The 27,680-nt window shown below is 38.5% G+C and overlaps 1 protein-coding gene across 1 annotated transcript; it reads right to left on the bottom strand.

Moving 5' to 3' along the window:
- Nucleotides 1–756: 756 nt before the first annotated feature.
- On the bottom strand, nt 757–27,680 carry PPP1R3A (protein phosphatase 1 regulatory subunit 3A). Its single transcript, XM_057412192.1, has 4 exons — nt 26,859–27,680; nt 6,392–6,450; nt 6,146–6,282; nt 757–3,956 (listed from the first exon to the last, which is right to left on the bottom strand). The coding sequence occupies exons 1-4, from the start codon at nt 27,650–27,652 to the stop codon at nt 1,437–1,439; spliced, it is 3,510 nt and encodes a 1,169-aa protein (XP_057268175.1). The 5' UTR covers nt 27,653–27,680; the 3' UTR covers nt 757–1,436.

The raw sequence follows: 27,680 nt of genomic DNA on the forward strand, positions 1-27,680 counted from the left end.
GTAGCAGTCTCTTAACATCCTGAAACATCTGAATAAGTTTTAAGTAGACTTTAAAAGATTTATTTGGTTGCTAGACAGCTAAATAGCTTCAGCTGTATATTGCAACCATGCCTTTTACTGTTGGTGTGGTATTTCACAGTGGCAGTAAGGACAGACAAATGCAGCTTAAAACCGGGTCTTTTTCCTTCATAGTTTCTAGGGCTCTAGTAACATTATGTAGCCTTGGTGCATCTTTTAACAAACTACATAAGATGGCATTTGTGACCATATCCTGGGAAATGGCTGAAGCTCAAAATAATCTATCCATCCTTTTCCTTCTGGACAATCTCCAGGCATGACTCTATGTGGGACACACTCAGCGTTGGAAGAGTGGAGCCACCAGTGTGCCTGCCCTGTAGGACTCCTACTGCACAGGATCAATCTGGGCTTTCCTTAGGGCAGATACCAGGCTTTTGCACCTCACCCAAACCACAGGAAGTAGTCTCACTGAAAGCCAGGGTTATTCCCTGTGCTTTCAGTTGGTGTTTGATCAAATCTAGGTAACAAGCCATAGAAAAAAGCAGTAAACTGAATTCAGTCATGGTCAACACTGTCATAGCACTCTTTTGTAAAATTTATTTAATGCTTTGTAGATATGCCCAAGCGACACTGATGAAAAATGTTATCCAAAAGGGTTTGTCTGGAATAACAGATCAGTGAAATTCTCAGTCATGTTACACAGTCCTCATTTACAAAAAATGAAAACATTCCTGCACATGAGTGAATAGTAAAATGCCTGGGCCTTTAATCTCCTCAGGGTGGAAACAGCACATCTCTTCTGCTATGCAGTTACATCCTGAAAGTTACATCATGTTACTGAAGTGAAAGCCTTATGTTCTTCCAACAAGGGTACCACTGGAGCTTTAAGTCAAAACAGTGAAATAAAAATTTGGAAAAAAACATTAACCTATCAACAGATGTCATATTTCTTAGAGCACTGGCTAATTACGCTAGCAGATTATCAACTGCAGTGTCAGTACCAAAACACTGAGTTAGTTTTTATATCGTTCCTTGTGTTGTTATGTATTACACAAAGTCTTAAAAAAAACCTTCCAGAAATATATGAAGCTTTACTGCAGAAGAAATTAATGCAAGAAAACAGTGGTTTTAAGTACTACAGATATGAAGCATTGTTTCTTCATATCCTGCTAAGGAGAAAACAACTGTACTTCATTTTAACTTGATGTGCTTCAGAACTTATATTCATATAAGTATTTAATGATCCAAATATTATGGTCCTATATAGTATAATTACTTATACGAAGGCTCAACTTCATATGTAATATTTTAAAAAAGATGCTTTAGTGGAAAACTTTCTTTGGTTCTAACAATGAATAAGCTGTGAAATGCTTTGGAGGCTATTGACCATAAATTTTGAGCACAGTTGACAATCAATGCTATTCCTTCTTGAGAGACTCTTTGCTTCTTCCTCCTTTGCAGTATAGCCAACACAAGGAGAACAGGTAGAGTGCAAGACAAACCATCAAATCATAGTGGTAAAGTGTTGCAGCAAAAAGAAGAAAGAAGAAGAAATAAAAGATTTTGAAAACAACATGTTTTAAACCTGAAGACTCACTAGGTAACTTAGGCGCTTCACTCTTCTGGTTAGAAATACCTGCAGAATCAGAAATGTGCAGGTTTTCCTTCTGTGAGTCATCAAGCCAGTTTGGTGTTTTCCCCTCAGTTATTAAATGGACAGATTGAAAGCCTGTTCCTTCAGCTTCTTTTGTAGGCATACTAATCAAAACCTGTGGACTCCATGACTTCTCCTGTTTCAACTCTGCTTGATGGAAACATTGATCCATACTTCTTCCTCTTCCTTCTCTAGAAATTGCTAAGTCTGAAGTGGAAGTTACTTCTTTTTTCTCAGCTTCAGGATATAGGTTTTTATTAATACAGGTAATTTCATTTGCTAGATTTAAATCATAGCCTGACTCAGCAGCAACCTTATCAAAGTCTCTATACAGATGCTCCATGTCTCCTGCCCCAGTGGACATTTCAGAAGATGCCAGTGAAGAGCTTATGTAATGGTAGCTGGGCACAGTATTTGCACCAGAAGGTGGCATTTTTGTTTCAGCTTTAACATTTAAATGGCAAAGTACATCAATGTGTCTTTCTTCCCTATAGAGCTTTTCTGCTTTCTCACTGTACAGGTGCTTCTGAGCGCTCAGGGGACACTGAGATACTTCTGAACATAAGCCTTGCTTCAGATCCTCCTTCTTTCCTGTGGAAGAAGCCTTTACTGTTTCTCCTACAGGTAGAATATTGCCCATGTCTGGTTGTGCTTTGGCACGCTTTTCCCTGCTATTGCATACAGACATCGTTTCTCCTTGCAGTGTTTCATGTACGCATGCATTATAAATACCTAAAACTGATTCCTTTTCAAATTCAGTGTCATATAATACACCCACTGTGTTGAGTTGACAAAGAGCATAATGTGAACCATCATTTCTCCCTTCATGTGTATCAAACGCTGTTTCCTTTTCCTCTGTGGGCCTGTCACTTAGTGCAGTCTCTTGAGGTAGCTTAGCAATTACTGCTTTTTCACTGGCAGACATTTTTTCTGGAGCACTTTCTGATGTTGTTTTAATTATATAAGCTGTACCTGCCTCTGCTTCTGCTGTAATACCCTGCTCAGAGACAGAAGACTTCTCACAACTCTCTGCCTCCTGGCAGGTAAACAACTCCCTTGTGGAAGCCGTACTCTGAGGCTCTATGCTCCCCCTTGCTCCCCACCGAACCTCTCTACCGGTTTCTTGCCAACTCCACTCTATGGGGTTTGCTTCACTTTCCTTTCCTATCAGTCTTCCTTTACCTGTGTGTTCTGACTTCTCTCTGTCTTTTAACCTCCTGAATCCTCTGTGTTCCCGCGTGTCCTCAGTTCTTCTTTCATCCGCCAGAAAGGACGCTGGCAAATCTGCAGACCCGGGTGGCTGTTTGTTGTCTTCAGCTGACAGAGGCATTGGGCTCAATGCTTTGGTGGCATGTTTTCTATGTGACTTGAAAGGCTTGGGTGCTTCCTCCTCACCAATTATTGTTAAGTCTGCTACTTCGATGACTTTCTTCTCATTCCCTGCATCAGTGTTATAGTTCTTTCGTGACATTTCACCATCTCCTTTTTTTTGTGTATATTGGCTTTGTGTGGAATCTATTGAGACATCAGCACGTGCAAAAGTGTCAGCATATAAATCTCCTCTTAAGTGTACCTGAACTTTGCTTTCAATCATCTTGATTTTTCCTTCATTTTTGTCAGCGCCTGACAACAATGAATCCAGAGGTTGGTGAGACATTTGCAGTGCCTGGTGCTCCAGAGCTGGATTAGCATTGCCATCCAGCGTCCCTGCTATGCATACATTTAATTGTATAGATTCATCATGCTCTGGAGAAATGGTTTCTGGCCTCGTTTCACAGGCCCCTTTCGAGGTATCAACATCATCCTCACTGATGAATAACCTCTCCATCATCTTACTTCCTGAGGCACTATCTCTTTCACCTTTTGAAATATCTGTGTGGCTCTCTCCTTGTCTGCTTGAGACAGTAGCTGTAATATCGATAGCCTCATTCTGCTTTGTCCCAGGAAAATATTTTGCTGATAAAAGGCTTTCACTGGTACCAGTACATTCCAAAGACCGCTCACCACTCTTTACTGAGCCAGCAGCAGCTTCTTTCCCTAATGGCTGACTATCATAACCTCTTAGGGAATACTTGACTTTATCTTTTAATTCTCTTATCCCTTCTGAAGCGTTTTCAGATGAGGAACTGATAGGCACAGGGTGCAAGTGACTGCTTCTTTCTGTCCAGGTTAGCTTTTCCTCCAATCTTTCAGTTTCACTTGGAAAATTAACTGGTTCTATTGTGTGTAAGTTTCTTTCATCTCTGGAAGAGGTACCTCTAGCTCTTGTGAAGTGCTGACTTAGCTGAAACAATAGAACATAAAAGAATGATCAAAAACTGCTTTTGCAAAAAGATTTCTAATGAAGAAGGCAGGATTTTGTTATGGAAAGTTTTGTTTTCAATAACAAAGCTTTTATGGAAACATGTTCCAAACCATTCGCAAAATTTGCATTGTATGTATTTTTTAACATAGGTAATGAGCTTTAGGGTGGTGTTGAAAGGAGTGGGAAATAAAATAGCATTCAGAACTCTCTCTTTATTCATGAGTTCAGTAAGCTCCTAGTGCATTTTATACAAATTAAATCTGAAGAGAATATTTCCTTAAAGGGAGGCTAATTCAGTCTCTATAAATTTGGTTCTAGGTTTGGAGGGAGGGAGTTGTGGGGTGAGGGGGGAGGATTGGTGCTTAAATAAGGGCATTGATATAGTACATCAAAGCCTGGTAATGTACAGTATTGTCCAGTAAAATAAAGACACATTTCACACTGACAAATACTGGAAGGATTATCTGTGCTTCATTTCTCCCAGGGACCATTTTACAGGCTTCAAACCAGACTGTTTTTAGACAGTCTGGTAAGACATGAGTTGGAAATGAGATTAGCAAAGTAAAAGGCCAGAAACTAATCATTCTTCCTCCTAGTTCCCAAATATCATATTGTATTATTCAGCTATGCCTGCTTGTCATTGCACTCACTTTTCACTTTAGCGTAGTCACACTGATAGCACCAGCTAATCAATTAGAGGCTAGCTTCTTGGGCACCCCTTTATGCATTTGCACTTGCTGTAGATACTCCCATTACAGTTTCTCTTATTAATATGTTTTCTGCAAAGCCTCTGCAAACTATTAATAGTAAAACGTCACTCAAAGAAAAGTGAGGGAGCTAATGTCTCTGCAAATTCTGTTTTAATGACCCTCTGCCAACCAGTGCTCAAGTGTATTTGAGTTCTTCGGTGATGCCAACTGTCAGGATTTAACAGTGAGATGCCTGTGTTTTTTTCCCCTCCTCATAACTGACATTTGCATGATCTCAATAATTATATGCAAATCTTACGATTTCCCCTTCTTCTCACATAAGGCTCATGTTACTTGTCAACTGCACAGCTGTCTTGTGAGCCAATGCCTGTGCGTTTCAAAGATTTGGTTGTATTTCCATCTATTATAAGCCTTCATTGTTTAATTCATTAAAGAGAGCATAGTGCAAATTAACATCTAAATTATAGCCCCCCCTTCATTTATTGTATGGACAATCCTGGCAATCGACAAACAAATGGTTATATTTGATCCTGCTTTTAGTAACAGGGTGGACTGAGGACAACAAGGGATTTTAGAGGTCCTCCTTTATATGTTTCACCATTTAAAAAAAAAAAGGTCCCAAAATAGGCAACAATTTTCAACTTTTTAAAGTAAAAGATAAGAAAATTTTATATTCAAATAAGAGGAATTTATTCTCTATCAATAAGAAAAAAAAAAAAAATGAATGATTCTCATCTTCCTTCCCTGTCTGATTCAGTATTCACATTTTCACAGGTGATAGCTATTATAATCTATGATTATGAATCTATGCACCCAAATGATATGAGCTGAGAACAGACACTGAGAATAATAGATTGCTGTACGTGTCTCATTTATTGCCATTTTTTCTTTCATACTGAAAAATGCAAGCCAAAGCACACACACACAAATCCAAACACATTGAATGTTCACTGAGTGTGCAATTTATTTTAAAAAATCTAATGTCGAATACAGATATAGAAAAATCTGCTAATATGAATATATATATTTATTTTGCTCATATAGCATGTTACAGAGTTATCCTTTGAAAAACCCCAAAAGCAAACAGTACCATAAATATAAGAATTTTGCCAAATACAAAACATTTATTTAAGAATATTCCTATCGTACTTTCTAGGAGGACAGGTTTTTAAAATATTACTCTTATAATTCCCTCAAACTGTCATTTAGAGGCTCTGGCAAAGAAGTAAAATGGAGAAGTCATTAATTTAAGACCAGAAAAAGTTGATGCGCTATGTTGAAATCAAAGCACCTTCTATTGTTGAATCGGTTAGAGACTCAATGAAAGTACAGACCAGGGCTTTACATTTGTAAATTAGTACATCAGTCAGCTCTGTTAAAAGGGGGCATTTCACCAGCTTTGAAGCGTAAATGGATTCAAATCATTTAATACTGTAGATATAATTGTATAACACTTACCAGCAACTCTAATTCTTTTTCATCTTCTTCATGATTACCCTGGTTGTATTCTGCATTTTTATCTCTTCTGTTTTCTTTATCTGGTTTGGTGTCTTTGTCTTCTGCTTGTGAATAAACAATTTCTGGGATGTTTGTGCCTGAAGGGTTAACAAAACATACTTGAATAATTTCCATGAGGTTGTTTGTTACACTATTTTTTAATTAACATGTGCAGTAAGGAAGAACTAATTAAACAGGGTGTTGTACCTGAAGTCCTTGAATTATTCCACGTGTCATTGTCAGACGTTGTCACTATTTCTTCTTTGCTGTTAAAGAAAAAGAAACTTGCTGTGTTATTCTGCAAAAATTATTGTTCTAATGTCTCTTAGAGCCAGATATAAAGACCATTAGTTGATTACACAGTATTTTGAATGCTGTTTGAAATACTGAAAGTAACAGCTTTATAAAATATAGCTTTTTTTCTGAATGACCTGATATTAAGCCTTGGTCAAAGAAAATTGGCCAAGAAAATGAAAATGTGTTGACCTTCAGATTACATGGCAAAGCTGATGGGTTTTCCCAGGCCTTTTCTGAGAAAGCAGCACAAAAGTGATTAGATGGGTCAGTGACAGGAGAGCGCAACTTTGGGGTCAAGCAAGGGTCTGGAAGGATATATGTGTTCCAGAGACAGCACCTCTCTCTTGTTTGTATTTTTCAATACATATTTTAATATTTGTACATACGCAGAGATCACTGGAAAAAGACATCTTTGTTACCTGAAATAAATCAAAAGCTTCTCCCTGTGTGTATACAGTATAAATCCTGTTGCTAAGCTGTGCCTGGCCAGCAGGAATGAATTCTACTTCCCTGCAGCCAGTGCAATTTTTACTGCTGCTTTGCTGGCTGTGAAAAGAAAGGCCAGGTCCAACATGACAAACACCTACAGAGAGATGCTGAGCACCTGCAGTCCTTGTCAATATCAATGCAAAGTGATAGCAGTTTGAATTGTGTGCTTATAGGGATTAACCTTTAGTGGAAAGGGGAAAAAAATGTTAAAAGAATGTCACTTATGTAAAATGTAAATTATTGGATCACTGCTAATGACTTCTCTATGAGGAGCCATTTTTTTCTGTAGGTCTTAATTTATGCGTTTGTCAACCAGCCGTCCACCTCTGTTACTGAAAATTACTTTCTAATTTTCAAATATTAATCTTTTCCCCTTCTATTTTCTCACAGCATTTTTCATTTGAATTGATATAGCATTAACTCTGCTACCTAAACGCTTCATTCAGAAGGAGGATGCTAAATTTATACTCTGTTAAAATAATCTAGACATCGACTGTCACAAACTTCTTAAAAACCAGCCTTTATAGGGATTGCCAGGCTAAAGTAGACAGAAGATCCTGCCAGCCTAGCATCTGATCTCTGACGCTGGCCACCATCAGATACCTCAGGAGAAGATGTAAAGCTCTTATATGAGGATACTTGGAGTAGTTGGCACTGCCCTATTAAATTTCCTCTCGGCCTTTTGTTGTTCAAAGCTGTGCTTGGAGCACAAGTTTTAAATCTCTCTCAACAGCTCTTTTTCATCATTAATTGCAGTAATGCTGAATATTCTTTCTATCCATGTGAATGTCATGTCACTCCTGAATTCTGGTACATGCATAGCCTCCGCATATGTCTCACTCTCCTACTCACACTAAGTTGTACTTTCCCCTGCTAGCAGTTGCTACAATCTGCATTTCATCCTGAAAAGGCTTGCAGACCCATACCTTCTTTTCAATAGATCTGTGGGGAGTTTAAGGTAAATCATTATTGCTTAATATTTATACAATTTTAAGGGTTTTTTTTATGATTTAAATGCTTGTCTTACTGTAACATCTTGTTCCCAATTTTCTTTTTCTCATTTGCATCTTTTTCACCCACCTGCTCCCTTCTTCCATAAGCCTAAGCACTGTGTATCTTGGGGCTTAACCATGAGACAGATGCATTAAAGTATTTAGGTGTCAGTAGGGTATATGCAAAAGCCCTGAATTAGGAGCCAAGACAGGTATAAAGCATAAGTGAGTTAGTCACCCAAAATGATACCAAAACCACATGGATACAGCAGAGAACCTCCTAATACTATCCAGTGGGGTCAAAAAAAAGGAGTGTCTCAAAGATTTTCTTTCAGTGTAACTGGCTACCTGCAGCACTCAGCCGTGTGCAGCAGGGCTGGAACTAGATGATTTTAAGATCCTTTCCATCCCAAAACATTCTATGATTCTGTGTGGATGCAACTCTTGGGGAGCAGGGATTTCATCATTTGCTGCTAGAAGGGGCCCTCATCTGTTTCTTAAAGGAATGGATTTTGACATGCTGTTTTCTTTTAAGAGCCATTCCCAGGAGGGGAGAGGTTGATGCCCATATCTGACATTATAGTCTACTGGAAGCCAGAACTTGCACCCAAGATGCAGAGACACTGTTAGCTTCTACCACACCCTGATGTGATTAAAAATTCCACTGCACACACATCCAAAGAATGACCAAATTACCAGGATGTAGACAACTTAGGGAGAAACTGGAGGGCAGATTTGCTTATTGTTCTTGAAGTTGGATATACAAGCAGGATCCTTAGTCTTTAGCTTGTTTTTTATTCTCTGGAGAAAAAAGCAATCCTGGATTCTGTCCCCTGTTCCCTGTATTACCTATGCAGTAACAATTTGAGGGGTTTTATTAGCAACTTTTCAGTGTAAAATATAAACACAGTGTTTGAATTAGGATGCTAAGAAGGAATACCTATTTTCTAAACCTTTAAATGAACAGGTATAAAGCTGCTTAGAGCTGGATGCTTACGGGCACGTGTTGGCATGGGGTTAACCTTATCTAGCTGTCTCAGACAGCAGTGTACATCACCCCTATCTTCACTAGAGATATTAAAACTTAAAGAGGGAGATGATCTATTCCTTCTGTCATGGGCATCACAAGTGAGATGGAGTGACTCATCCTTCAAAGGAGCTTCTCTGCCTCTGGAAGAGACTGACCATAGGAAAACCTAAAGTGACTTCCTTAGGCTGGAATGATAAGTTTTAAATAACTGAAATTAGCTGACTGAACCACACCTTGGAACTCTAAATTCAAACTAGAATATAGCTATTGAGTTTCAGTGGCTGGGGCTGTTAGTGTGTGACGTGGTCCCCTCGGTTTTATTTCTGTTGTGATTAGAGTTGAGTTTGTCCTTAACTCTTGTTCCAATAGAATCTGGAGCCCTGGTCTGCAAGTTTCTTTTCACAACTGCAACACAGGTAATAAATACCAATGATGATAAAGCTTCACAGACTGGACCCACACTGCAAGGCTTGTAACACAACTTCTTGTATGTTGCACTGAATTTTATAAAGATTGCTGGCTTAAAGCCCATTTTCTGTGCACACCTATCCTGCAAATACATCACTACAGTGAAAGTCAGTGTAGCAGCTATTTTCCTTATTTTACTTGTACATCAGAATGTCTGTCCTCATATAATTATTCTGCTGGGAAATCTAAAATTAACCTAAACTGAGGATACTAACACTGAAGTTTTTGAGAATCCTTTGAGTCATTTAACAGCACTATTTCAATCTAAGAAGTGATATGAAGATGCTGAGACTATGAGTGCATACGAATATAGAACAATCTCAAACATATATGTACACCCTAAAGAATTAAATACTTCCCAAAACCTAATGAAAATTAGCCCCTTCATCAAGCAGTGGCAATTAGAAAATGTTTCTTTAGTTAGTATGATTTTTGACTGACTTTTTTCTCCATATATCTCTGAAAAGTTCCTAGCTCACTATCAGAATTCCACGAGTAGATTTTTAAATTATAATATTAATTAAGCATTTGGTTTATAAATTAATTATCTTGCTGTGTTATGGAAAGTGGTCTAAAAGTGCCTACATTTTATAGTGAAAGGCACAAAAATTGTGTTCTTTTAAAAATGTTTACTTTTATCTTTAAGTGGTCCAGCCATTCTAACAACAGTGAAAGTCAGAAAAATCCATGTTATCAGCTGGTGCAGTTCCTTTCCAGCATAAGTATCTGTACACCTGCAGAAGCTCGGTTGATTTTTCTCCTTCAGCTGAGACACATCCTCATAAAGTAAATCAGGAACTAAAGAATTTCTAACAGCTTAAAAAAAAAAACAAACTCCTTATGCTCATATAGTTCCTTCTTGATGGAATTACCATTCACTTGAACTGAGTGATAAAAAGAAATCAAGAACGAAAACAGGTCATCGCTATAATTTTTCATTAAAAAGAAAAAAATGGAAGTTCAGGGGCCAGTTAGTAAAACTGAGAGGACTGAAAAGTTGGTGGACGTAATGCAGAGGAAGTCCTAAAGTTATGTTGACTTGGCATCCCAGAGAACGTTAAACTTGAAACCTAAAGATGTGAGGAGTAGATAGCATCTAAGTGATAGGGGGAAAAGAATTATTTAGCCAATAAACAATACTTCTTTGACTTCAGAAAGGGTTTGGATAAAATAAGACATGTCCAACCTCTGGAATTAGTCTTTTTAAGGTAAATAGGATTTTTTTAGAAGTTTAAAAGTTTGATGAAAATTTCAGATAATCTATGTATAACTCCACAACCAAATACTTCTCCTAAGCTCTTTTTAACACAGCACTAGCAATGGGTCAGAATCTTGTAGGAACAGAGATTGTACAGGGTACAACTGATAGGAACAGAGATTTAGAAAATTACATTATTTCACCCAGTCTGGGAGCAGCACTTAGTGTTTAAATGTGGTCCAATTAAGAGGAGAAGATAATATCCAACCCAAAATACTGAGAGACCCAAAAGAGGGAATCACACATTGTTTTAAACTATTTGCTATTCAAATCTATCAAATTATCCTTGATGCTACTGTAACAGTCTCAGAAGACTAGGAAAAGTAGTAGCTATTTTTAGGGAAAAAAAGAGAAGTAGTGCCAGGGCAACTACAGACCTAGGTGTCATCAAAAAATTTTTAAAAAGATTTATAGCAAAACTTAATGAGAGAATAAATAGAGATAAATGAAAAATGGCATAAAAATGCCAGACTCACCTGATAATATCTGGTTTTGGTAAGATTACTACATTTCCCTTGTCTAAAAATCTAATCTATCCGGACTTCATTAAAGCATTTCTTGTGTAGCCACATGGGAAATTTATTAATTAAACTGAAGAAGAGGGAGATGAGTACAAGAGCTGGGTGGTGGGGGAGAGGCTTGGTGCCAAGTGAGGTCCCACAAGCTGGGCTGCGCAGAGCTGGCAGACATCACTGGGGAATTGGAGAGGACCGGTTGTGTAATCAGACTTACTCAGTCACGTTATTGCAGACCAAGGCACAAAAAGTCAAACTTAAATTAAATCTGTGACAGATAGGAAGTTGGGAGGCATCATCAACACAGAGGACGATTGAATGAAATAGGTGGCCCGGAGGATCAAAAAAAGTAGACCTGGGATGAAAAAAACAAAATTATGAAGTGCCAGGTTATACATTTAGGGACTAGAGTTTCTGCCACAAAATGAGGGCTCTGAAATTGGAAGAAACATTAAAACAAGAAAAATCTGAGTTTGCTCTTGGCAGAAAACATTTCCAAGCCACTGGTGTGAGATGGCTGCAGCAACAAGTTCTCCAGTAATGTGTCAGAGATGGTTTTTCCAGTAATAAAAGATTTACAGGAAAGATTCATGTCTCAGTACCAGGCACTAGTAAGAACTCCTCTGAAACATTTGTATACGATGTTCAAGAAAGATTAGTTCAAATTGTAACAGGTGCAGAAGATGACTACAAGAAGACTGGCAGGATGAAAAATCTATATTAAGCAAGGAGACAAATTGAGTATTTCTATTTTCAGCCTAGCAAGAGGAGAAATAAACGCCCTCTATTCTTACAGCAAAGGGGTAAATACTGAGAAGGCAAAAAAGATATTAGGCAGAAAGACTCTAATAATGTACTAATAGAAAGATTTCACAAAAGCACTTGTTGTGGAATCTTAAAAGAAGATCTGTAAGCACTGGAAAAGTATACCTTGCTATTTTTCAGTGCAAGTACCAGGCACAAGAAATTAAGACGGTCTTGGTATGGAAACATGGATACAGTTTTGTGAATGGGATTATGCAACACATTTTCCACAGGTTAAGACATCATGGTCCCATAGTTCCAGTCTAGCCCTATTTCAAATGCTCCTATGCAGATACATGCCCTCAGAGTTATGCTTTCAGGAGCACATATTTCACTGTGAACAGCAGGTGCTTTGGTCTGGTCTGAAATAGGTTTGGGAATATAGCCAGGAGCTGCCAATCTCTTCATAATTCGTGAGGTTGTTGTAACTTGCCTTAGTTTTAATACACGCAACAATATTTGGCAAAAGTTGTGTATAATCAGTAGCACCATTCACAGTGTTCTGTGTTAGATCCACTTAATACTTAATTCACAAGATGTTTCTTTTACAGAGTGTAAAGGCTAAAAATTTTTAGAATACAGAATATGGAAAGATGAAAATATACCTGTAAAACTCTTAATGCAACTTGAACAAATTTATACTATCTCAAATTTAAAAGAAAATGTGGGACTATATTATTTAGCCTGAAATTTAAAAAGAGGTAAGGGGACATTAAAGTATTTAAAGAATACATTTCTCAAATATTTAGTTAAAAACACTCGAGAGGGAAAAAAGTTTTCAATATAATTTTATTTTTAAATCCAGATAGGCTTAGGGTCTCACAGAATCTTTCATGCTTCTGTTTTTTACTTCAAAGTGGATTCAAAATCAAAGCAATCTTTTTCTACCTTGAAGTTGAGGTGAAGCTGAAATGTCCTCATGAAAAGATCTGGCAAGATATAAGCTGCTAACCAAACAGTAATTCTATTTTAATTTCAGGTCAGATTTCTAAATTTAAGAGTAGCCTAATACAGCAGCAACCTTCAATATAACTAGTGCTTTTGGATCTCGTGCTGAAAATAGCCAGCCTTTCTGAAGAATGATGCCACTGGGATGTAAACAACGTAAGAGATCCTTCAAAAGAAGTAGTTAAATATGTCAGCAATGTTTCACTGAGAAGAAGAAGAGCAAAAAGTAAATTAGTGCAGGTAAGTGCCCAGGTTTGAGGTATCACTGGAGCCAAACAAGCATCCTGCACAAAACTGTAACCCCAAAAGAGCTGGGGAGAGGAGGAACACATGGAGTAGGAAGGGCTGGCAGTTTGGTTTGGTTATTTTTCTGTCATTAGCAACAGACGTCATGTCAAAAGGAAGCATAGAACAAAATAGCTGCATTTATTAAAAATGGAACAAAACAAAAAAAAAAACCAGACCCAAAACAAACAAAATCAAAACCAAGCAACAACCAAAACTATTTTTAGTTGGATGTGCACATCGGAAGCAGAAAGTCTGTAACAGGGTTGGCCCTTTTGGGTTAAAAGAACATTGATGAGGAGGTAAATGAAGGACTTTCCACATGTAATTCTGAACTTCCATACTAGCGCAGGCGATGCCATTCAAAACCCACAAACTTGCAGCAAAAATAAATTTTCAAGGCAGAAGGAATTTTGGAAAGCAGTATGAAAGATTTTGTATGTGTAAAGTTCTAAACAGAGCTTTAAGGTTCTACGAAATTGTTTCTAAGACTCAGTAGACTAAGAATTCAATCCATTTTTTTACTAACATAACCCTCTGCCCCAACAGTTGGCTTACTGGAAAATTACATCATAAATAGTGGTCCATTTATACTGGACTTAAAATACCAGTGGAACAGAGGAGAAAGTATTATAAAAAACAATTAATGGAGAGAAGAAAATGCAAGATGGGAAAAACAATTGGTACTATGGGAAAAAAATGGTACTTGAAAAAAAGAAATTAAAAACATAACCTTGATTCTGGTCTCATTCCCATAGTGAGACTATCACTGAAGATACATCCCATCACCCTCTGGGATCTAGACCTCTCTGTCTTCATATGACGACTCATGAACACCCGTTGGGAGCCACCCAGGATGCTGGTGTGACTCTCCAAACTGCAAATTTTGACTTCTGTTCTGATGGTGTCTCCATAGTTAATTCTGTTACATCTCCCTCACTGAATATATGAACTGAATATTTAACAAGCAAGGATAAACTCATTCCTTGCCAGCATAAAGCTCAGTCCAAAACTCACTACAGGGACAAGTTTCCTACTGATTTAAATTGACAACCATCTTATCTGCTGTTAAGTTGTAGTCTTATAGTACAACCACTGCACAATTTCTTATCGCACATGGTTTTTAGTCTCAAGCCCTACTGCTGCTAGAGAATTCACAGCCTAGCTCAAGAAGGGGAGGTACAACCTTGGCTTGAAGCCACCTTTGTGCTTCCCGGGGCCTCTCCTTATTGCACCTCAGCACAAGCCATGGTCTGTAAGGTAGTGTGGAGATGCACAAGGAGGCTGACAGCCCGTGTGCTGGCATAAAGGAACATATACCTTATTTTTCCTCTGGAGAATTCCTAATGTGGGAGACTGCCTGCTGGCAGTGTGCCAAACAGCCTCCCCACTGAGCAGCGCTTGACCTCTTATTTCTGGACCCCTGTAAAATGTGCATGCCACAGAACACCTGCAGCAGAGCCACGTGTGTTGGGACACCTTTATGTGCAGCCACCTATGTGTTGTGAAGTCATTAAGTGTGTGCTCAGCTTCCTAGGAGCAGACCAGCTCCAGGCACGGAGGCTCCAGTGCCCAGTAGGGCCGGCAGTGCTGGCCATGCTGGAGCCAGCCTGGCTGGTGCACAGCTGCGTCTGGCCTCGCCCACAGGTCTACCTGCAAGTTGGCAGGCTTGGAGCTCCCTGTGGCTAAAGAGAAAGAGACTTGATAAAGCTAAGGAGCAAAATCATTGTTATTGCAGGAACTGCTGCTTATTTCTGATTTGTTTACCTGCACGTTTTGTCTAAACAAAGGCAGAATATTATTTTTATGAACAGTATGCTCTCATTTGGAATTGACACTAATGAATGCAAGGCCCTTTCCCCCTCTTGTTTGTACCATCAAATTAATTAGCTCTATTGTGACATCAGTATTTTTCTCAAGCAGTTCAAGGCCTGAGCATTTTCCTTTCTTTTCCTAAAGGGCATCTTCAGTGCCCTTTGTCTACCATAAGAATCATGCATCGCTTGTATTTTTCACAACTAATGCTGTTTATTATAAAAACTGATTGTGATGTGAAGATTGCTATACTGTGTGGCAAATTGCCCAAACAATTACTGTAAATGCATGAGCCATAAACTGCACTACCAAGGACACTGGTAGGTTAGCTCCTATAAAAGAAACAATTAGAGTCTGAGGTGAAAATAATAGAGATGAGATGACAGTTATTGAAAAGGCAGAACATCCAGTTTAATGTTGTAAATATAGGTTTGTGGATTACACTGATGGTTTTAAAGTGTTCATGTCTTATTGAATGGAATAGAATATTACATACTTTAGAATGGGGCCATAATTATTATTCCTTTTTAATTGTGATGTCTGATGCATTTGTGAGCAGTTGTTGAGAACATCCTCACATTATACTGATTCTAGCTCTAAATTATCATCTTGCTCCAAGAGTGTCTTTTTTTTTTTTTATTTAACTTTTTTAGCATTTTGTTGTTCAGGGTCTGTTCTGAGCAAAGTATTTTCTCTTGAGGAACTTAGAGTGCTTAGAGGGTTACAGCAATAATTATTTCAGTTTCAGCCTACACACTTCACTGCTTTAAATCATCATTAGAAGTTTCATCCCTCAGCAACTCCTGCTGAGACAGTCTTAAACTCTTAGAAACAATTAGATAAGAATAGCTTATCTTTATAGCAATTTGCATATAAAGGTATTGATAAGAATTTGCTAGAAATTAGGGAAATGCATTCTTTTCTTCAGAATCATCTAAATGCACAATAAGGCTTTTTATGATTGCTAAAGGATTTCAATCATTCAAACCAGATGTGCAACATATGAAGATTAGGGTGCATAAGAAAATACGTGCACCCTACAAGAACTGCTGTGGTAGACTATGGTACATATGAAGAAAATACAAGAAAAGTGACATTGCTTCATGAGCAAATTAAATGGCTCTCTGCTCTTTAAAGATAGGACATAGAGATAAAGCCCAATGAAATAAAATTCAAATATTAGACCCTATGGAAAGCACTAAACAACTGGACACAGAATTATGACTGGACAAAAGGCAGAAATGCTGGGCATGTAAAATCAGAACTGGGGAGAGTCAGCCCAGTGTTCGGAGGAGAGGACAAAGTGAGCACAGTGCAAAGATGGCAACCAGCAAAAGACAGTCGGTGTCAACACTGCAACATGTGTGAGCTCTGAAATGCATTGGGGCGGGGGGGGGGGGGGAAGCAGTAAAATGGCTCTGAAAGAAAGTTGCAAGGAAACTATGTACACAGCTGCATCACCTTTTAGGGAAATGTTCTAAGCCATTTTCAAGCTTTTACATCCTGTTAAGGGAAGCTGATCTTAATGCTGGGTAGGGCATCACAGCCCTGCTGGAAACTGATGGTGCTGGGCAGCAGTGCAGGGAGGGGTTGGGGAGCAGAGCTAGGGAGGTGGCTGGGCTGTGGGCCTGGGCAGCTGGCTGTGTCCTCAGGATGAAATATCTGCATCCTACAGAAACTCAAGGTAGAGTCCTGGGAACTAGACTGTAGGTACAGCAGAAACCAACAGCTGCACAAGTTACAGACAGACGAAGACTGCAAATCAGTGTGAGCATGGCATGGAGCATTGTTGTCCATGCTGCCAACAAAGCAGAGAGTGACTGAAGCTCAGTTAACACCATTCCTCAGTTCTGGGCCCCTAATGTACACACCTGAATTTCTACCTGCCAGGTGGCTTTAACCTGAAAAGAGCCAATTCCTACCTAAAAGCATTTTGGCTTCAAATGACCTCTCCTTGTGGAAATGTTGTATTATGCACACCTGAACCATGTAATGTGTGGCAGTATCATTGCCTTCTGTTTATATGGGGTTCTTTGTTTCAGGAGCTATTTAACAAAGATAATCACAAGAGTAAAATAATTTCATTTAAACAATGCAGAAAATAATAATTTAAATTACATTGTTAGATTCCAAACTGACTGAGACCACACAGGAAAAGATTCAGAAATTAAAACAAAAACTGTGAAGAAAATCAGCAGCCATAAATGAATAGCTGAGTGAACATTAAATAGAAATTACTGAATAATATTTTAAAATATTATGCCATTACAAGTGATCCTATTAGAATGAAGCTGTATGTAAAATCAGAGCCCTTATTACAAATCTAGACAAGATTGATTTCGTTACATGACCTTCAGCTACCAGCAGTGTTAGGGAAGGCTCAATCTAGTTCTTAATAAATAGGTGTCACCAAACAAACAGGACTGACACTAATTAGCTCCCTTGTTGATAGTCAGGACACAAAGGAAAGAGGCAGAGACACAAAATGACCCGCTCATCATTAGAGCGTAGGTGAGGATATTTGCACACTGGCATGGCAATGGAGGCTTGAACTGCTGCTACCATTTTGAAACTACGCTGTGAATAGAAGATTGCATTATCAGGACAGTCAGTCCAGCAACCTTCACAGGTATCTTGCATGAAAAGAATAGAAGATCTACTTTAATGTTTGAAATCTGAGGAAGAGAATATTGATTCATAGTATTTCTCCACCTTGAGGAAATAAATAACCCTTAGTTTTAGTCACCTCATCTAAAGGTCTGACACCAGAACAGAAGAAAAGGTAGGTCTGCAAAAGTACAGTAAAGGACTGCTAGTAACTTCTAAAGAAGGAGAAACTGGAAAGGAAGTTTAGAAAGAAAAGTGGAAAAAAATGATCAGAATAAGTGGTATATAGTATGATGATTAATAGTATCGAGAGGGACAATTGATCAAGAGAGCAGCTGTAAGGGAATTCAAGTATTTTTCTGAAAAGGTAATTCCCAGTTGGGTTCAGGCAATGTTTGCAATAAACCTATTTTTATTAAGATTATTGGATTGGTGCTATCCAGGGGATTATATTTTCCAATTACTAATATTTTCATTTTTCAGTCTTAGTTTATGATTGAAGCGGGGACGTAGGTGGCACAGAACAAAATGCATTGGCCTGGTTTGGGATGAGAATAATCATAGCCTCAAAGCAAACAGAGTCCCAAGAAATTAGTCTTTATTTTCTAGCTCATTAAAAAAGACCTTGAGTTTTAATGGCAAAACATTTGTACATTATTTTTTTTTACCATAGACTTATATCTGTCTGTTTGAAGCTTTTAGTGCCATACAGTCTGAACAGGGGCTCAACACCAGTTTCATGCCAGGCTTAAACCTTTAATATAGCCCTGTCTATCTGCAAATCTCATGCCTATAGGTATGAAGACTGCAGAAACCCCCACGTCTAATAAGTCACTTATACCTCAACTGTAACTGAATTGTTACAGCAATTATGATTATGATTATATATTTTTTCAGATTCCTTTATAGCTCTGTCATGATTCTTGTAGCTTATTACAATATCCAAATAACAATGTTGAAAAGAAGACAGTTCAAAAGTCATGTTACGCAGCTGTTTAATACATGGATTGGTCAGAAAATTGTTTAAGCCCTTTGATGAACGGGTTAACTACTTCAAAAACAAAGAATTTCTTTGAGAATTAGTAATGCAGCCCTTACTGTTGAGATGCCTATCTCCAGAGCCAAGCTGTTGAAAAAGAGGAAAAAGTGAGTCAGGACTCGAGTTTGGCCTAAGGTCAGAGAATATGCTTCTTAGGTTGCTATTTTGCCTGCAAGTGGCATGATCAAATATCAAAACGGTGTTGTTGAAAGGAGCTGGGAGTAAAGCCCCTCTGTTCTCTTGCTACTTTCTCCCACTGCTTAAAAGACCGGAGAGTAAAGCAAGTACCACCAATGGGTCTTGAACTTCAAGTTTTTGGATACATCCAAGAAAAAGACATTACCCTGTGTTGCACCTGGTCTTTCCCTCACATGGAAAAAGTAGAGAAGGAGCTGTTCCCTAGTGGCATGCCAGAAGAGTCATTTCCTAGAAGCTGACTGCAGTATGCTGAGACACCTATGCATAAAGGTGACAGATGCCTTAGAGAGACATCTAGATAGATGGCACTCAGGTGAGACTAAGACACAGGTACCACCCCTGGGGAGGAGAACAGAATGGGTGACCACAAAAAAGACTTAGCCAGTCACTCTTGAGAAAGGACAACTATAATCCAAATCTTGGAAAGCATTGTAAATTCAGTAAGTATCTCAGTAGGATAAAATTCCCAGGTTGTACCATGACAAGAGACTTCTATAACCTTTATTTTTATTTTCACATGTTATCTTACTACCACACAGGAAGAAGGCAGCTGTGTAATAGGTATTAATATTTTTATCAGGAAGACATGTAATATAACCTAGGAGACACTGTTGCACATTTACTAGGGTAGCTGGGGAGAGAGGAAGACTGACAAGCTCCCCAGCCCTCTACCTCAACATCAAGTGACCCAGGCTTGAACATCTTATGCTTATCATCCAGCAACCATAAAAATTATTGTAGGGTCAATTATTATACATCAAAGCAAAATGTAAATTCAAAGCCACTTGGTGCACCTAAGTGTAAGGCAGAGAAAAACCTATCAGCTTCACCCAGTTCACATTGATTTGCACAGCTCAGTGCTCTCCAGTGTTCTTTAGGACTATTAGTAACCAGCAGCAATAAATCTTTGGGTTTAGTGTCAGAGTATCACCTGATTCCACAGATCAGGAGGAGGGTGGAGAGACACTTAGAAAACCAAGCCCCCCATTATGCTTTGGCATATCAACTACTGTTTTCTTGTGTGTCAACTGAAGGCCTAGGGATCAAATAGCCACTTCTAAAATGCTCACATGGTGTTTAAAAGGTCTTTCTCTTCCTCTGCATTAAGACAGGGACTGCATTTAACTTGCAAAGTATTTGGACTGTTTTTTCCATTTTTCCTAACTGAGAAGATAATCCACATTTTATCTCAAAAAATATGATGGGGGACTGGTTCTCTGGACTTACAGTATAGCTGAATCAATTGCTTCAATTTCAGAGCTGCAGCACTGTGGCTGGATCACAGCTTAAAGTTCATAATCAGAATAAACAGCTCAAATGACACTGGTAGTGAATGCATTGATTAAATATGACTCCAGTGCTCTCAGTTAATGTTTCACTGATGTTAAACATCTTTTCAAGACTAACATTTAGCCAAGTCAAGGTGAATGTAATGGAACATTTTTTCCCAACTGAACATTTATGAACTGCAATACCTGAACAGTGGACAGGAGACAGATTATTGAAATGGTCATTACCAGAATGGTTCAATCTGTAAAACAGATATCTCCCTCAACAAAAGAGTCATTAAATAGAGGAATATGGGTGTTCATTTAGCAATTCATTCTATTTGTCTGAAGGTTCTTAATCAGTGATCTGAAAGAGTGTAGAACTAAGCTCTAGTCCTGTAAATATTAACATTCAAGGATAATTTTACACATGCAGAGTTCTACAAAGTCCAGTGAAACTCCTGATGTTCATTAAATTATTTATTATGCCTATTGCAGGATCAAGACAGTTGCTGCATTAAAGAGCTTTAAGAGTCAGTTGTGATAGTATTACAGTACTGGCATATGTAAATAACCTGATGAAATAGTAGCAATTGCAAAAAAAGAAAATAAAAACTTTACAAGTGTAAAGCCAAGCAATGCATCTATAATTACAAGTACTTACCATGTGGTTGAGAAATGATACAAAGCATCAGTTTTATATAGTTCTATGCAAACAAGTGAAAAAGTTTTATAGCACAAATTTCCGTTCTGTAACATTGGTGAGAACAGTTTCGAAAGCAGGTCATGGAAGTGAATGAGAAACCACTGATACTAAGATCCAGAGTAAATACTGCACCAAGACTGACAGTAAAGTAACATGCTATTTTCATATGTTGATACTTAAAAATTTAGAAACTTCTTTTAATATTTCTAGTGCAATAAATGGATAATATGCTAAAAAATGAGTAGCACAGTTCACAAACAGCAAAAGGAAAAGTGAGACAGTTTGTCCATCTTCACGTATTCTCTAATTAGGAGACTGTAGGTATGGTTAGCAGGTGTTTATTTGCTTGTGCAGGCCATTCTCATCCATAACTTCCACCTGTTTCTTCAGCATTTCTGTGATAGCATTCAAAGCTTTATGCCATTAACTTAGATACCTATCTTTAAGGTCTTTAATATATTTCGTACTTCAAACAGTAAGTATGCCTGGATTTTGGAATATTATGATTGAACAGATAGAAAAAAAAGGACTATGGAGCATAGTTCCTGGCCAAGTAGGTTTGTTCCCGGCAGAACATTTTTCAAGTGGTTTATCTTAGCGTATTTTAAATGACTTTGGAGAGTTATGCTGCAGCAATTTCCTAAAAGATAACCCTAGAGTCCCCATTAAGAAGCATTCCTAATACTCAGCCTCAGTTCCACAGCTTGCTTTTACTCCTCTTGTTTGAATAGTATATTTTTGATCACCTTAAATAATTATCCTGTGTCCCTGATAATCAAGTCTTCAAGTACCTGAAGAAGTCTTATTTTGGTGCCAGTGCTACCTACTTCTACAAGACAAAGACTTCTACATGGCAAAACTAGCAATGACCAGGAGGCAAGAGAAGGGCTGGGAATACTACATCACATTGAACAGCAGAGGAGTGCCGCTTTTAGCTGGCTCCCTGTGAATGGATAGCTTCTCAAGCAGCTGCTCTCCTGGCAAAAACAGTGACTGCAGTCACTTCCTAATAATAGTAATAAACTTTAGTCAAATCCCATATCTGTATGCTGATCAAGGTGTAACTTGTGACTTGAGATGTCAGAAACAACACTGAGATTAAATAGCAATACACAAAGATTTTTTTTTTAACACCTTTTCTGCTCTCCTTTCCTCTTTCTGATTATGATGTGCAGTAACCAAAGGAACAAGGATTAAAGAGGAACATAATTTAAATGCATATTTTAAATGGACCAGCTGGGAATAATACAGTTGTAGCGAAGTACATGCAAAACTATTTCCAAACATCTAACTCAGAAGTCTTGGATTCTTTTAATTACATCATGGGGTTGTGAGAAAGGCCAAGAAGAGCTGATGCAGAACTGCTTTTCTGGGGACAAGCTAGGCACTGCTCTGCCATCTGCCTGAGGAAAACTGGCTGAGCACAGGGCAGTCCTGCCAGGCTGGGTCTTCAGCAGCTTACTTCTTTGCCTTCCCTCAGAAAGGGGTGAGACAGCAATTGAAGATGGGAGAGTACTCATGCACAGAAGTTTTTTCACTGGCAATTGTTCTAAGACCGTTCAGTATTTATGCTCCAGAAGTTAGCATTGGCAGCCCACAGATGCAGGGGTTTTAACTCCTCCTTCTCCTCACACATTGTACATAGAGCAGCTCTAGTACAAGATATTGCCTTATTTTGTGTTCTGTTTTAAAGTGGCATCATGAAGAGAAGTGAATTGATGCACTACCACTCAAAGAAAGGTACAGTCTAGCAATTACAAAAAAAAAGCACAGGACCAACATCAGTTCAGGGTGGCACACTTGTGGACTCAGAGTGCTAAGAAGAGGATAACTCTAACAGTTCTGGTAAAACCAGTAGCTTCTCCTTTCCTTGTCAGAGAACAGGAGTCCAAATGCACATTTTACTCTTTTGTGAAATAAGTCTCATGCTTGTCAGCCATTTTCCTTGTGCTCTTGCTCCAGCTGCTCTCTTGACAGATGGCAAACCAGGACCAAGCACAGTAATGGGGCGCAGCCTCACCAGTGACGGGGCAAACGGTTTGCAGGTTGTTATCACTGCGCCGTGCAGCATGATCTACAGGAGTTTGCCTCATGCAACACACAACCAATCCCTGTCTGATCAGAGCGATGCAGGAGCCTGGGGTCCACATCAAAATCATGTGGTCCAAACCTGACGACCGGGAGAAATTTGTGTTCAGAATCATTATCCATGTCCCAAAAGCATGAGAGTCAAAAAAAAGAGATAAGAGTGGAGCTGATACAATTAATTTACATTTTTCTGAATGTAATATACAATAGAACTCAGGGCAGTTTACTGACAGAAGCACTTTCTTTTCGAGTGACAGCCTTAAGGTTTTTTTCCCAAAGTATATTTATGAATGTAAGTTAAATGCACAATTTCACATAGACTAAGACATAAATTAATTAATTCAAATGTTATCTTTTCTAACTTTATTTTGTGCCTATGAATCCTTTTTTGAAGACTACAAGAATTACTAACGTTTAGGTTGGAAAGAATTTTAGCTTGGAAAAATGCATTTACAAGCAAATACTTTCTGAAATTTTACGAGACGACTATTTGTTCACACCTAGACAGAGAAGCAAAAGCAAATGAAACATGGAACGAATCAGCAGGGTTTTAAGTCATGTGGTTCTGAATATCTAAATCTAGACAGTTTTCAGTATTAATTACTCCATGCAGTTTTGCTTTCCATTATAATTTTTTTCAGTGCAACTTTTTAGGGTTAACTTCATTTTTATTTTAGTTCTTAATAATGATGTCAGAAGCCATCCCATTGCCCTCATTCACACAACTTTGTCCTGGCTCATATTCATAAGGGTAACGCGATATGGTCATATTGTGTTTCCTCAGTAACTTCCTCTGAAAGTGCATATTATTCCTTTCACTTAACTAATACAACTAATCCTCACTAATGACATTTAATAAGACACACAAGTATGCCCTAGAGTGTATCAAACTCACTGCTTAAGAAATATAACTCTTTAACAATCCTATTTTTCAAGTGAAGAGGTAAATTGCACATTTTAAGAGCAAGTATAAATATCTCAGAGCTAAGATTAAATTAAGGAAAAAAAAGTGATAACAGGTTTCTAAATTTTAAACAGGGGCCCAAATAAGTGTCCTGTTAAAATATCCTTCTATTCAGATTGCTATAAAGGAATCTTTAATTTTAGATGTCCAGCTCATGGGCATGGATAAGAATAGTCCTTGTCTGTGTATTTATTGTATGAACTATAGGTAAAATTGTTATGACTTCAGTGTGTATGTTTACATTGCTGCAGCTCCTAAAACAAGCTAGTTACAGTCCAGGACTCCCACTTTGCTAAGCGTTCTCTAAACATCCAGCACAGCATATATAAACGCTGCAGAGCTTATTATCCGAACATAACACATGAGGTGAGAGGGAGTTGGGCTGGTGGAGTAGAGCTGGGAAACAGGCAGCACTGTTCAACATGATATGAAGGAGTCATAGCACATCAGGAGCCTCCCTTTGCCAGTTTTGGAGGGTTTGTTTTTCTTGCGCTTTTTTCTAGGCATCAAAGCAAAGGAGTTTTAATGAGGGTCTGAAGGAGAATAATGAGGTACTTTTGCAGATGTCTGCAGGGTGTTCCTCCTCACTCAAAGGGGCAACATGTACAAAGACACTTTGAAAAACAAGTGAGCAATGGAGGCTGGCATCTTAGTTCTTTTGAAATAAAAAGCCCTGATGCTGACCTCATTTACACTGGTGAAAGCTGTAACTCCTGTGAAGTCAATGAAGTCCCTGTAGCATAAAATTGGTCCTGGATTACAGTCTGTCAGAACAGTCTATCAGAAGCCTTGGCAACCACTGAAACCATATTCCAAAAATACCTTCAGCTCATTTTTGCATTTACTGCAAGGAGTCTCTTTACATCCATCTACCACTAAAGAGGGCCTTGAAACAGTTAACTATTTGCCAAAAATGTGTAACAGATCTTTACGTAAACAAGAATCTGACCACTTTGGCTTTAATGTCACAAATATACATACATGTATGTGTATATATGAGCAAATATGCACATATACATATATATACATATATACATATATACACAGACATACATATATTCCTCTGCAGGCTGATATGGAAGGAGAAAACTTTGCACTCTGATTAGAGACAAGGTAATTTCATGTTAACTAATAGATATGTTATCTCATTTCTCATTTTTAAAATGGGGACTTAAACTTTTAGGAGTCATTTGACCTTAGAAGTCAAATTGTACCTAAATTTGTAGGTCAATCCTGAAAGATCCTGGAAGCTCAGGACTCACATAAGTTAAGACTCTCCATGTCCATCATCTCCTCTCTGTGGGCTACCTGAACTCAGACTGAAGTCACACTGCCTGCATATGCTGTGGTATTTGATATCATGGCCCTTCTGCAGGGAATCTCAGGCTATCTTATTTACCCAGAATGGGTCGTGTGACATTTCTTGAAGGACACAACTGATGTGCAGAAGGAGGCACAAATGTCAGGATCTAACCACATGGCAGGTAAGGCTTCCTTTCCTCTGCTCTGATGTACTGGGATGTTCCCTCATGGAAGCACCATCATGGTGATCCCAGAGCTTGCCCAAGTGGCACTTATCAGGATAGCTTTGTGGGCTGGCTATGAATCTGGCCTCAGGTTAGCCCCAGAGCTGCTCTTACACCACAGTGTTAATGCAGGCACTAAGCCATATTGCACACCTCTCCTCACAGGGCTGATGTGTGGCATTAGGAATGGCAGAGGCTCTCAGCACCCTCAGTCTGGGTTTTGGGAAGGCTGTTTCTGCACAGGGGAAGCCCTGGCTGTCTCCCTTCTTACGCTGCCACCACTGCTGCAGTTTTGCTCCCACTTCCCCACCAGCTCAGTCCAGTAGAATAGCACCAGAGAAATCAAACAGCACTGCCTTACTTGGAAAGAGTATAGGAACTAAAACCTGAACATGGATGCAGTTCTAGGATCTAAGTATTGCAAAGGCCACTGCAGAGAACATAAAGATTCAGTTCTACAGAACTCCAACTGATTTGTAGCAAATTTGGTGAGCAAAAAATTAAGACTAAAGTTTTTGCAGAGGCAACATTGTTTTGCTTACAGAAAGAAATCAAAAACAGAGTAAGAAGCCAAAAGTTATTATTCCTGAGTGTTTCTGTTTATGTCTGGTTAAGTTATAAGAAGTTAATCACTGCCACTTTATAATTAACATAATACTTGCCTACATTTAATTAGAATAATATAAATGAGAGAAATCCTATATATTTTTTCTTTAATAGATTACCAATTCTGCCTTATCAATCATTATTCATTTCACCATTCATGAAATAGAAATATCAACCAGTGGCAGGAAAAAGGAATTATTACCGTAATATACAGCTTCCGGAATAGCCCAACCACTTGCAGAAAAGTTTGTATCAGCTATTCTAATTACAACATGATCTTTCCCTAAGTTACCAGCTTCCTGAACCACCAGTGTAATTTCTGTTTCAATAATTGCATATACAAAATGAACCATGAAATAAATCATGTGAAAAACCTGTTAAACTTTTGTTGTCTTACTAAGGAAGTGGATGTAAAGTGTTTTAACTGTACAGCTACCTCAGTCTGGAGCAAAGCTCTCACTTATGTCAGCTCAATTTATACCCTACAGAGACCAAAACCAGTACACTCCATGATTTCTAGTCTATCACTCTACTTTTTGATTGAGAGGCATGCATGCCATATATTAAAAGTATGAACCAATCTGTCTGCAGAAAACTCCTCACTGATATACACAAGAGTTTTACCAAAAAAAAGTCTTGGTCTAATATATCATTAGAAAAAAAAATGACAGAAGAAACCAGCATGGGCAGTCTTAGCTCCAGCAAGCACACTTAGAAAGTTAGAATTAGTCAGCTCTGTTTGAATTAACAAAACTTAAGGCATAACCTCACCTGCTTTGTGTCGTCTTTAGGCAGCCTTTAAGTTGTCTATCAGTAATCTCTTTGTGTGGTTTATTATCCACCTTGGACACAGTTTCTTTCTTGTGACAAATCAGCGTGTAATTTTTATCGTTGTTGTTTGCCCAGAAGGTACCAACCGATGTCTCGTAGCGTATACAGAACTCCACCTTAGCTCCATCTTTCTGGTAGGGAGGCACCAAAGAAATCTTAAAGCAGAACTGATCAGTTTCACTGCCACAAGAATTAGGCATGAACTCTGCAAGGATATCATAATAACTGAGCCAGTTATTCAGTGTCATTCGAACGTACACCAGTTTTTCAAAGGATACATTGAGGACTCGTATAATGCCGTTCATACAGGTAATCCCAGGCAGGAACACGACTGACTCCAACAGTACTTTCTGCTCTCTCACTTTCTGCAAAAGTTCTTCTTGTGAAGCAGGCAACATAAACTGTTGAGAGAAAAAATATTCCTCCTGAGGGAAAACTTCATCTTCTATGCTGTCATTTAGACTTGTGTTTGGAACTTCCCAGGTATCAAACTCTTTAACAGACACGAGATCAAACCCAAATGCATCAGCAAATGAAACTTTTCTTGAGATGGTGGTGGGGGTATCTGCCTCCTCCTCTGAAGAAGAAGCAGAATTCCGCCTTCGGGGAAGTGGAGAGAAACGATGTTTAATATCAGGTTTAACATCTTCATCCTCTGAAGAGAAATCATTTATTGTGGGGACTTCTAAGAAGCTAGCCCTGCTAACCCGACTAGGTCCTTCAAAAGACTCCATTGGGCTCTCTGATATAAACTGAAAGAGA

The sequence above is a fragment of the Pezoporus wallicus genome, unplaced genomic scaffold (assembly GCF_028554395.1).
Source record: "Pezoporus wallicus isolate ANWC-B61680 ecotype Strahan unplaced genomic scaffold, APGP_CSIRO_Pwel_v1 contig_3858, whole genome shotgun sequence".
NCBI lineage: Eukaryota > Metazoa > Chordata > Aves > Psittaciformes > Psittacidae > Pezoporus > Pezoporus wallicus.